The sequence below is a fragment of the Agelaius tricolor genome, unplaced genomic scaffold (assembly GCF_023055355.1).
Source record: "Agelaius tricolor isolate 1412-34295 unplaced genomic scaffold, bAgeTri1.0.p SCAF_1, whole genome shotgun sequence".
In the NCBI taxonomy this organism is placed as follows: Eukaryota; Metazoa; Chordata; class Aves; order Passeriformes; family Icteridae; genus Agelaius; species Agelaius tricolor.
The window spans coordinates 112,691,760-112,703,438 of record NW_027269261.1 but is presented as its reverse complement, the minus strand read 5'-3'; the positions used below and the strand labels follow the sequence as shown (position 1 = coordinate 112,703,438).

Sequence of the window (11,679 nt, the reverse complement as noted above, 5' to 3'; positions counted from 1 at the left end):
CCCTTTGTGATCTCGGAGCTAAAAAAAACACCTTTTAAAACTTCCATGGGATGACTGGCTTGAGCTGTTGCCTGACAGCCTGAAAGTCATGAAGATGCTTTAGAGTAGCTACAGTGAGATCAGCTCTTCCCATATGAGACATTTTGGAAGGGGCTGCCCAGGGAAGTGGTGGGGTCCCCACTCCTGGAGGTGTCCAAGGAATGACTGGAGGTGGCACTCAGTGCTCTGGTCTGGGTGACAAGGTGGAGGTCAGTCACAGGTTGGACTTGATTGCCTTGGAGGTCTTTTAGAACCTAATAATTCCGTGGTTGTGTGATTTTCATCTGAGGAAGTTGTCTAGGCTCCCTGTGCACTCTGCAGGTGGAAATGTGCCTGCTGGCAGCGCACTCCCCCTCCTGCCAAGGGAGCTGCAGATGAATCAGAGTCTTTGCCCCTCTCTCCCTGCTGGTTATGATGGTATTCTGGCCGGTGGCTCAGGGGGAGAGGTTTCACCAGGAATGTTTAGAGTTCACTCAACATGTACCACTTCCAGTCTATTCCTCATGTCAGGATCAGAGCTGTGACTACCCAGGCTCAGTTCTTTTTGGAATCCTGCATGGACTGATGTGTCACAAAGCTGATTATGAAACCAAATGGGTTCTGTACAAGATGTGGAACCTGGGGACGTGGTTTAGTGGTGGGTTTGGCAGTGCTGGGCTAACAGTTGGACTTGATGTTCTTTATGTGTAAAAATTGAAAAAGGGGAGATTTAAGTTAGATATTGGGAAGCAATCCTTCCCTGTGAGGGTGGTGAGCCCCTGGCACAGGGTGCCCAGAGAAGCTGTGGCTGCCCCTGGATCCCTGGAAGTGTCCAGGGTTGGACAGGGCTTGGAGCAACCTGGGATGGTGGAAGTTGTCCCTGTCCATGGCAGGGGGTTGGAAACGGATGATGCTCGAGGCCCTTCCAACCCAAACCATTCTGTGATTCCATGAGGCTCACAGATAGGGTTCTCCTTCTTTTGAGGAAGGTTATTTTAACTCCTCCATCTAGAGGATGGTGCTGTTGTCCCTGGATGATCTCCCTGGAGGCACTGTCAGCCTTTGTGGGAACAGCTCAGCTGAGATCCAGCTCTCCAGTGGCTTCTCCCAAACTCCCCTACTCCTCAGAGACCCAAAATTAGGTGTTTGCCTCTGGTGCTGAACCCAGTTCTTCATTTGAGTGAAATGAATCTTATCTCTGGCTGTAAGTTTAAGAAATGGATTCTAGAAATGAAAACCACAGGAACTGCTTAATTTGGAATACTGATTATTTAAGCATGTTTGCATACATCTCCACAAACCCAACACAACACTACACACATACTTTTTCTCCATACAATTTAAGGCATTTTGTTTTCAACCCCTCTCTTTTCTTCTCCCTGCAAATTTTTGATAAAATGAACTGTGTCCCTAAGAGCTTTGCACAAGTATGCAGCTGAGGTATGGTCAAACTTCTCCTGACATTTGTTGGGCATTTATTCAGAAATGTTTTTATTTCCCCAGAGGAAGGGAAAAAGAAAAAAAAAAAGTTACAATCTGGTAAAAAACATTTGCTAAATGAAGTTTGCAGTTCTATTGTGGTTTGTAAAGTCCAAGCTCTCCAAGAAATGCTTCAGCCTCTTCCAGCTGTTTGCTGCAGCACAAATGCCCAAAGCTTTTCCATGTTAAAGGGAAAATTAGTTTAAATTTTGTGTGCAAGGATGGGGCATTGAGCCATTGCAAATCCCGTCAGCTCCAGAACAGGGCCTCGTGCAAAATTGTCAGAGGGATCCCAGCTGGTTGTAAAGTGCTTCAAAACCATCATTGGCATAGAAAAGGACATCACAAGGGATTGCATCTATCCCTAATTTGGTCAATATTGAGTTCAACCACTTCTCAGAGACCTGACAGGGTGAATTAACTCATCTTTTTTATCTACCACTACAGTGATGAGCACAGTACAAAGAGATGGGGTCTGGACGAGGATCTACTGGAAAGACTTTTCTCCATGTTGAGACTTCCAGTGAAATGAGCAATGAGCTCAACATCTACTAAACGGGGGGAAAAAAAGGGGGAAAATGGGGAAAATCTTTGATATCTCAGAGTCTTTTTTCTGGGTACAGAGGAGGTGGGGTAGGTGAGGGCAAGATAAATACACAGGGAAGTATAGGGAAGGTAGGGTAGGGGGGGAAGATGAATGTACATCAATGTACATCTCTGTGGGCTCTGACCAGACTTTGGCAATGAATCCTGATTTTGTCGTGTTTCTGTGGGTTGGCAATCTCTCCAGGAAAATGGCGTGCAGCAGGTGAAAGGCATCCCAAAGTCACCCAGAGACGATGCCCAGCAGAGCCACAGAGCATTCCAGCAGCAAACAGCATGGCTTAAAGGGTGGGAGCTAGAAGGTATCCCAAACAAAACAGCCTTCCCTTTCCCCAAACCACTTATCTATTGAGACCACGGGATATTAATGAGCTACTAGCCCTCTAGAAACGAGGGCAGGTAATTGCAACATTACTCACAGGATTCAAGATTGAGTTTACCACATTTAGCTCAGAAGAAAAGCCGATTACGAGGGCTCAACTCACCGGAGATACTGAAATATGTAATGAAAATATACTTTTAAAAAAGAAAGAAAAGAAGAAAGAAAGAAAAAGTCAGTTTTTAGTCAGCAGTTCTAGAAGTCCAGGTCATCCTGGTCAATTTCATCAGAGTTTTCTTTCTTTTTATCAGCCTGAACTTCCTCAGCGTTTTCAGCCTCCTTTGGATCTGCACCTTCAGCGTCTGGCTCCTCCTCATCTCCCACAGGATCAGAACCTGAAGATTCTTTGTCCTCTTCTTCTTCCTCACTGTCAGGATACATCTGAGAGGGTTTGGAGCTCTCATCACTTCGAACCTCTCCATTTGGGTGGTCGCTAGTGGGGTTATCATCACCTTTGCATTCCTCTTCAACTGCTTCCTCTTCAACTATTCCTTCCTCTTCAACTACTCCTTCCTCTTCATCTACTCTTTCCTCTTCATCATCAGACCCCTTCTGGGATTGCTGTGAGAAGTTTCCGACAGAAGAATAACAAGAAAAGGCTGTGGATTTTTTCAGAGTCTCTAACCTTTTGTTGCTTCTCTTGCCTTTGGTCCTTGAGGCTTTCTCAGAAACTTTGTTGTTGCCTTGGTCTTCATGTTTTTCATGTGCATTGTCGGGGTCATCCCCAGTGGGTTCCTCACCATTCTCATCAGGATTCTCACCTCTTTCACTGCTTTTCTCCTCAGCCTCGTCTCCTGACTCTGGTTTTGCATCTTCTTCTGCCTCAGCTTCCTCTTGCTCAGCTTCTTCATTTCCTTCCACAGCATCTCCTTCAGGATTGTTGTCAGTTCCAGAGCCCTCAGCATCTCCTCTGCATTCTGATGTCTCTGCCTCATCATCAGCCACAACTTCCTCATCCTCTGGCTCCTCTGTTTCTTCAGCTTCATTTTCACCTTCATCTTCACCTTTGGACTTTTCTTCAGCTTCTTGCTCTTCCTTTTGAGCTGCTTCTTCTTCTTGTTCTTCCTCTTCCTCTTTTTCTTCCTCCTCCTCCTTAGCTTCTTCCTCCTCTTTTTCTCCCTCTTCTTCTTCCTCCTCTTTTTGGTTTTCTTCCTCTTCCACTTCCTGCTCCTCTTTTGTTTGACCCTCATCTTCCTTTTCTTCCTCATCTTCCTTTGTTCCTTCTTCCTCTTCCTCCTTCCCTTCCTCCTCTTTTGTTTCTTCTTCCTCTTTTTGCTCTTCTTCCTCTTGTGCTTCCTCCTCTTTCACGTCTTCCTCCTTTCCTTCCTCCTCCTCTTCTTTTGCTTCTTCCTCTCCCTGCTTTACTTCTTCCTCCTCCTCTTTGGCTTCTTCCTCCTCCTCCTTTACTTCCTCCTCCTCTTCTTTTGCTTCTTCCTCCTCCTCCTTCCCTTCTTCTTCCTCCTCCTCTTTAGCTTCTTCCTCTTTGGCTTCTTCCTCTTCTTCCTTCCCTTCCTCCTCCTCTTTGACTTCTTCATCTTCCTCCTTTCCTTCCTCCTCTTCTTTAGCTTCTTCTTCTTCCTCCTTTCCTTCCTCCTCCTCTTCTTTAGCTTCTTCCTCTTCCTCCTTTCCTTCCTCCTCCTCTTCTTTTCCTTCTTCCTCCTCCTCCTTCCCTTCTTCTTCTTCCTCCTCCTCTTTTGCTTCTTCTTCCTCCTCTTTTGCTTCCTCCTCCTCTTTTGTTTCTTCCTCTTCTTTGGCTTCTTCCTCCTCCTCCTTCCCTTCCTCCTCCTCCTCTTCCTCCTCCTCTTTAGCTTCTTCCTCTCCCTCTTTGGCTTCTTCCTCTTCTTCTGCTTCTTCATCTCCCTCCTCTACTTCCTCCTCCCCTTCTGCCTTTTCTTTTGCTTCTTCTTCTTCTTCTTCTTCTTCCTCTTTCCCTTCCTCTTCCTCTTCTTTTGCTTCCTCCTCTTCCTCCTTCCCTTCTTCCTCCTCCTCCTCTTTGGCTTCCTCCTCTTCTTCTTTTGCTTCTTCCTCCTCCTCTTTGGCGTCTTCATCTTCTTCCTTCCCTTCCTCCTCCTCCACTTTTGCTTCTTCTTCTTCCTCTTTTGCTTCCTCCTCCTCTTTTGTTTCTTCCTCTTCTTCCTTCCCTTCCTCCTCCTCCTCTTCTGCTTCTTCCTCTTTCTCCTTTCCTTCCTCCTCCTCCTCTTTGGCTTCTTCCTCTTCCTTCTTCCCTTCTTCCTCCTCCTCCTCCTCTTTGGCTTCCTCCTCTTCTTCTTTGGCTTCCTCCTCCTCCTCTTTGGCCTCTTCCTCCTCCTCTTTGGCTTCCTCATCTTCCTCTTTTGCTTCTTCCTCTTCCTCCTCTTTGGCTTCTTCCTCCTCCTCCTCTTTGGTTTCTTCCTCCTCCTCTTTGGTTTCTTCTTCCTCCTCTTTGGTTTCTTCCTCCTCCTCTTTGGCTTCCTCCTCCTCTTTTGCTTCTTCCTCTCTTTCCTTCCCTTCCTCTTCCTCTTTCCCTTCTGCTTCTTCCTTTCCTTCTTCATCTTCCTCCTTCCCTTCCTCCTCCTCTGGTTCTTCCTCCTCCTTCACTCCCTCTTCTGCTTCCTTCTCTTCCTCCTCATTTAGTTCCTCTTCCTCCTTGCTTTCCTCTGCTTCTTCCTCTTTTACTTCCTCATCTTCTTCTTTCGTTTCACCCTCCTCCTCTTTTATTTCCTCCTCCTCTTCAGCCTTAGCCATTTCTTCTTCCTCTTTCTCTTTGTCCTCCTCTTTTGCTTCCACTTCTTCTTCTCCTTCTTTTGTTTCTTCCCCTCCTTCTGCTTCTTCTTCTTTGGTTTCTTCAGTTTTGGCCTCATCTTCCATCTCAGTGTTTTGACTCTCTGCTACTTCGGGTTCCTCTCCATCTCCATTCAATGTTGTGCCATCATCTTCATTTAATTCTGGCTCTTTTCCTTCTTCTTCTTCCGCTTCTGTTTCACCTGCTGGAGGTTGGTCCTCATCCTTCTCCTCGTTTTCTGCCCCTTCTTCCACAGAACCATTGGGAAGTGTTTTGGTGTCCTGGGCTGCTTCTGCAACAATGGCTTCCTCATTGCCATCTTTCTTCAGCCTCAGGATTTTCTGCAAATCAAAGGCTTTCATGACTGGGGCATTGGTGGCCACCACAGGCGCTCTGGCAGGCCTGGAAGCCAGTTTTTTCCTCACACAGGAGTCACATGGACAATATTCCTCCTCACGGGATTGTTCGTTCATGCTGTCCTCCAAAGCTGCACTAAGGTTAAAGTCATTATCTACATCATATGATAGGTCTGATGTCTCCTCCAGCCTCATCTGGGCACCATTCTTGTCCCCAAAGAGGGACTTTTTATGCATAGTTTGCAGTCGCCATCTCCTCTGCTCGGTTTGGAGTTTGGACTCGCGTGTGGGTGGCCCCTCTGGAGGTCTCGGCATCCTCCTTCCAGCCCTGCTTTTAATCTTCCTCAATTCCTTCTCTATGCTCTTTTGTATCCTTTTACTCACTTCCTCCTTCAGCTCCAGTATCATTGCATCCATCTGCTGGTTGTCCTGCAGGTTCCACCTGACTTTAAACTCGTTCATGGCATTGACGTAGTGAGCCATGAACTCCTTCTCGATTTTCTTGAGTAGTCTCAGGACCCAGGTTGGGTCTGGATCCACGGAGTTTTGCTGGACAAGGGATGTGCCCACACTGGTGGATGTATTGACTTTGGGCTCAGGGTCATTTGGGGACTCTTCTTGGGGCTGCTCCTGCAACTCCTCTTTCGGCTCCATCCCAACATCAGCATCACCAACATTGGCATCACCAGTGGTCTCTGGCTGGTCAGCTTCTTCTTCAGGGTTTTCTTGTGGGACTTCATCATTCACAGCTTCAACTTCTTCTTGTTCTCCAGCTTCAGCTAATTTGTTTCCTTCTTCATTTTCCTTTTCTTCCCCTTCCTCCTGACCATGCTCACAGTTACTGCCCTGATCCTCCTTATTCTCTTCTTCCTCCTGGATTACAGACTCCTCTCTAGCAGACTCTGCCTTTTCCTCACCTTTTGCCTCTGAGCAGGCTGTGGAAGGGCGGGATGGCTGCTCTTCCTCTTTACTTTGTTCCTCAACCTCAGTCACTTCTGTGCCAGTCTCTGCATTTTCCATTTGCTCGGCTGATTTGCATTCCATGGTTTTCTGTGCCACCAATGTGGCACCAGCTGTGCACTCTTCTCCTGAGCCACCAGAGCAACTGCAAACATCAACCCCAGAGGAGGACATGGGAGTGAAGGCATGATCCATGGATTTTGGGGCTTTAGACCCAGACACTGGCTTTGCCACCTTGCTTTCCTCTTGGCCTGAACTTGGGCCACTCCTTTCAGCAGTGCACCCAAACCACAGGGCTTGAAAAATATTCAGCAGCTCCGTGTACCTTGACTTATTCAAATGCTTTGAGTTTTCTGATGGATCCTCTGACTCTTCATCAAGGAGTTGGAGGCTGGCAAGACAAGTAATCAAAATGTTGGCGGAGTTACTCAGTTTCCTCCCCATTGTGGGGGACACTTCGGGCAAACTGTTTGATCGGTCAAATTTGGTCTCGTGCTTTGAGCTGAGCAAGGCCTTCATGATCTGGACAGACGTTTGGACAGAGGTTGGAAGGTCTCTCTTGTTGTTATTTTGGCTGGATGTAACTGACTTGTTGCATTCTGCCTGCTCATCTTCAGCAGCTTCAGGTGGAACCTCAGAGATTTCTTCCTGGTTCACGCATTCTTCAGCCTCTTCAACCACAGCTGTGTCTTCTGCTTTCTCTTCTTCCACTTCATCCTTTGCTTCATCCTTTTCTTCATCCTTTACTTCATCCTTTTCAGCCTCTTCCTCCTCCTCATTCTTTTCCTCAGCTTTTTCCTCCTCCGGGGCTTCCTCAGCATTTGTACAGTGTGACACCTCAGTGGTTGACTCTGCATGTTCCTCTTCTCCATCATCTTCCATTTCATATTTCATAAGCAATGTTTCCGAAGGGATTTTCCTGAGCCATTCTTGCACAACTTCTTCTGGAGATGTATTTGGTAGAGCTGATGGCATTAAATCACCTCCTTCCTCCTGAACACCAGCATCTTCTACCTCTTCCTCTGTTTTTTTGTTGCAAGAATCATCAATCTCTTTATTATTCTGACCATTTCCTTCGGTTGCAGCAGATTTAGAGCCGTAGGATGTTGCTTTGGAGGAATCCACAATTTCTTTCTGCTCTCTCCCTGCGGTCAGCACGGACTCGGTGCCGATGCTGCTGATGGAGGAATTCTTCAACATGGTTGCACGCATATTTTTTCTCTTTGGCTTCCCTTTTGGTGGGGCGGGGCATTGCAGACTGCACACTGACATAGTCTCCGACACCGATGCCCGGCTGGAGTTTGACACCTTCACACGAAGATTTTTCCTGTTTGTCTGTCTTGATTTTGAAGACAGAGACACGTTTGATTGTGAACACCTATCATCAGTTTCCTGGGATATCTGGGTCAACACGCATTTATCTTTTATTTCGGACTTTGAAGAGACTCTTGAGGAGCTACTTGTGGGTTTTTCATTCCTAATCCCATCTTCACTTGGGTGGTCAACTTTTGAGCATACACTCCCACTCATGCTTCCCTGTTTTGAAGAAGAGGGTTCAGAACTAATCCTGGCATGACCCTTTCCAGATTTTCCATTAGGACTTGAAACACTTGAGCAGAGGGATGATGGCTTGCTGTTTTCTTCTTTATGGCTTCTCTTCTTTGAGCTTTTTGAACATTCACTGTAGCCATTGGCAGTACTTTTTGAGCTCTCGTCCTCAGCAGGACCAGCAGTTGCCTCTGGTTCACTGGTAGATGAAATGTTTGAGTGAAGAGATCCTGACTTATGAGACATTGTGTCTCCAGCAGATTTTTTCTTGGTTTCACATGAGCTTTTGGAATAAATTGATGCCCTGCTGCCTGATCTCACATCATCTGCATGTAGGGAATTCTTTTTATTGAGAGTGGATTCAAGTGAAGACACAGATATTTCAGACTGTGCGTCCAAATGAACGTGGCTGCGTTTGCTCTTTTTGGACCCTCTGGAAGAGCAAGAGACACTGCATGGAACATTCTCATCACTGCCACTTTTCTTGCTGCTCCTGTCACTAGCCTTGGAATGGTGGGTTCCCTGCGTAGAGCATCGTTCCCCTTCACTGCTCTCACCCCTGATTGATTGGCTTGGCTTTGTTTTTGCTGACACTGAGCTGACTTCATTGACTTCACTTTCTTCCTGCTCTGCTTCCACCTCTTCAGCCTCCTTCTTTGGGCAGGACTCACTGGAGAAAGAGGACACCACTGGGTTGTCCTCAGAGGTGTCAGCCTTTTCTTTTGGTGTGGTGCAGTTACTGGACTTGCTGTGCACGCTGTTGGCAGGGGTGGAGCACTGGCTGTTCTCTCCCTGGTTTGCCTTCTGAAGGCTTGAGGAGGACATGCTCCTGCCCACGCTGCTCACTTCCTCACACACGTTCTTCTTGCTCTGCCTGGACTGCAGGGATGACCTGGACATGACACTCCCGACTCTGCTGCTTTCAACCTCTTCTGGGTCATCCTTCAAGCACTTCACAGAGGAAGCTTCAAAACAATTTGCATCCTCATTTTGTGAAATGATTTTGGTGATCTCCTGGTCTTCAGGGCTGTCTTGAGTATCCAGGTTGTTTTCACAGCTTGAATGTGACATCAAGCCCAAGGATGAAGGTCTCTGGCTGTTTCCTGTGCTTGTCCTGGTGTATTCCTGCTGTTCTTCCCCATTGGAAGCACCTGTGGATAAATCACTTCGGCACACACACTTTTTAACAGATCGATACGCCACTCTGTTCTTTATAGTCTCTGAGTAGGATGAGGACTCTCTCACAATGTGCTCAGAGAATTCCTCACTGGATGTGGTGTGGATGCTGTCCACAGATGTCATTTTTTTGTGGACTACTCTCCTTCGGGAAGATGTGCTGGAGCATGATGACCGCGTGTGCCAGGTGCTTCGCACGCCGGGCTCTTCCCTCTGGGACATGTGCATAGGGTTCTTCCAAATGTCATAGTCCTGGTGTTTCTTTCCACAGCTGTGACAGTGGGCCTCGTCATATTCTGATTCCTCAAGTTTGGACATGTAGGAATCGATATCGCAGGGATATAAGGAATCATCTGCCTCTGAGCTGGCTTCTGGGTTCATTTTCTGTAGGGGATCTGCTCCGCTGTCCTCCTCCACTCCTGACTCTTCACAAGGCAGCTGGTTCATCAGGTTGGACTTTTTGATCTGGGTGGACCACTGCAAAGTCTCATCGTTGAGCAAGCGGAAGCGAACCTTCATCTCCACGGACAAGCTCCCGTCCTTGTTCACGTGGACCCGCTTCTCGATGTCATCGTTGACCAGGGACTGGACCAGGTCCCCAGCTTTTGGGTGAGAGCAGCCATTGGAGAAGGGTCCCCCGTTGTCTGGAGAGGCCACGAGGCCATTGGGGTATGACTTTTCTGATGACAAGGAAAATCTCATTGACCTGTTGCTGGATGCTGACCGTGGATGGATAACACTTTTTTTGGCTTTCAGTCCAAAGTTCACTGGAGTGAAGAAAGATGGAGAAAGAGGTTAACTTACATAAAGGTGACAGAAAATATGTAAGTCAAGCCCTCAAACTAGGGAATCCTGATATTATTCCATTAAAGCCAAGCCTATGCCAATTTACACAGTTTGAAAATTTGTCTTTAACTAAGTCATGTCCATTAATCATAGAATAGTTAAGGTTGCAGGGGACCTCTGGAGATAATCTAGTCCAACTTCCTTGTTAAATTTTAAGTTTTGAATTAATAATCTGTAATAAAATCTTCTACACCTTAACTTTATTTAAGAAAATAAATTGAAACACAAACACTGTTTTATTTAGTGCATGTCAGGAAGTAAAATTAAGAAAAATCAAAAATATATATACATATGGAGCAATTTAGTCTCTGAGTTCAGGCATTTTTTCATGTTACAAATATTCCCTTATTTAACTGTGAAAATTAAATAACAGAATATTTGTGTCGTGAAAAAATGCCCAAAGTTTTCATTCTTCTTGTTTCATTCTTCTTGTTTGACCAGGGAAAAATATATGGAGAAGTGACCTTCTTCCTTAGCTGGTCATACATTTATTGTGTAACATTCACTTCTCCACTCTTATTCTGGGAAATGTGTGGCCATATACAGCAGAGCAACACTCAGTCCCTGCAGGGATGTGCCACTAAGAGTAATTATAATTCTTATTAAAACATAAAGAACAATCAGAAAAGGAATTGTAAGCTGGTGATAATTGCAAAGAGAAATATTGGGAGTTGTAGAAGAAATCAGTGAGAATACGGAAATTAAGGAATCTGAATTGGAAGAACATCTTTATGGCCCATGCAGTGATCTGCACAGGTTTGTGTAGGTCCCTTCATTTCAAGCAGAATATATTGCTATCAGGCTGTCTTGCAAGACATTCATCTCTCTTATTTCAAATATGAGTTTGTCCAAAATTTCCTTGTACATATATCCAGACAATCCTGTGCCTCCTTGGGCATATGGATATGCAGCTGATTGGAGGGCATTTTAGGAAGTGAAGTGCTGAACAGGAGCACATCCAAATCACATTAAATAGCTCTTCCCTGACCATCCTAATGATTGAACTGAATTTGCTCGGTCTCTTGATGGGCAAAGCTCCAGATTATTCCCATGTTTCCCTCCAATTTTTTATGTCTTGGATAGTGAGCATAGGATGCCTCTGTCCTTGAGTTTCTACAACTTGTTGACCACACACAAATGAATCTTTCCAAGCTTCTGGTATTGACAATGGAGAGAAACAAACATACCTCTGGGGCACACTTAATTTTATCCTACAATAAATCCTTAATACAGGTGAGATTAATTGCCCTTTGGAATTGGGAAATTTCTTTTCCCAGGCTACTGAGGGTGGCTGGTTTAATTACCTGTGACCTTAGATAACTCATGATGGGGTGCCAAAAAAATATAATCCTGAATAATCCATAACATACTCCTTCCTGCATATAATCTTTCCATAAAAACAGAGTTTGTTTGCAAAAGGCCAGCTGTAACTTGCAGGAGAAACTGAGTCTCCTGCTGGCAGAACCTGGGCATCCTCTGGTCCTGGTGCAGGAAAGTGCAGGAGGGAAGGCATGATAGGACAGACAACGAGGGGATAGAGGATTCGTGGGAAA

At 45.9% G+C, this 11,679-nt stretch overlaps 1 protein-coding gene across 1 annotated transcript in view; it reads right to left on the bottom strand.

Moving 5' to 3' along the window:
- Nucleotides 1–1,236: 1,236 nt before the first annotated feature.
- RP1L1 (RP1 like 1) overlaps nucleotides 1,237–11,679 on the bottom strand; it is a 46,341-nt gene continuing 35,898 nt past the window's right edge. The window contains exon 4 of the mRNA XM_071421877.1: nucleotides 1,237–10,047. Coding sequence (XP_071277978.1) covers nucleotides 2,675–10,047 — 7,373 coding nt within the window. The 3' untranslated portion in view covers nucleotides 1,237–2,674. The remainder of the gene's footprint in view (nucleotides 10,048–11,679) is intronic.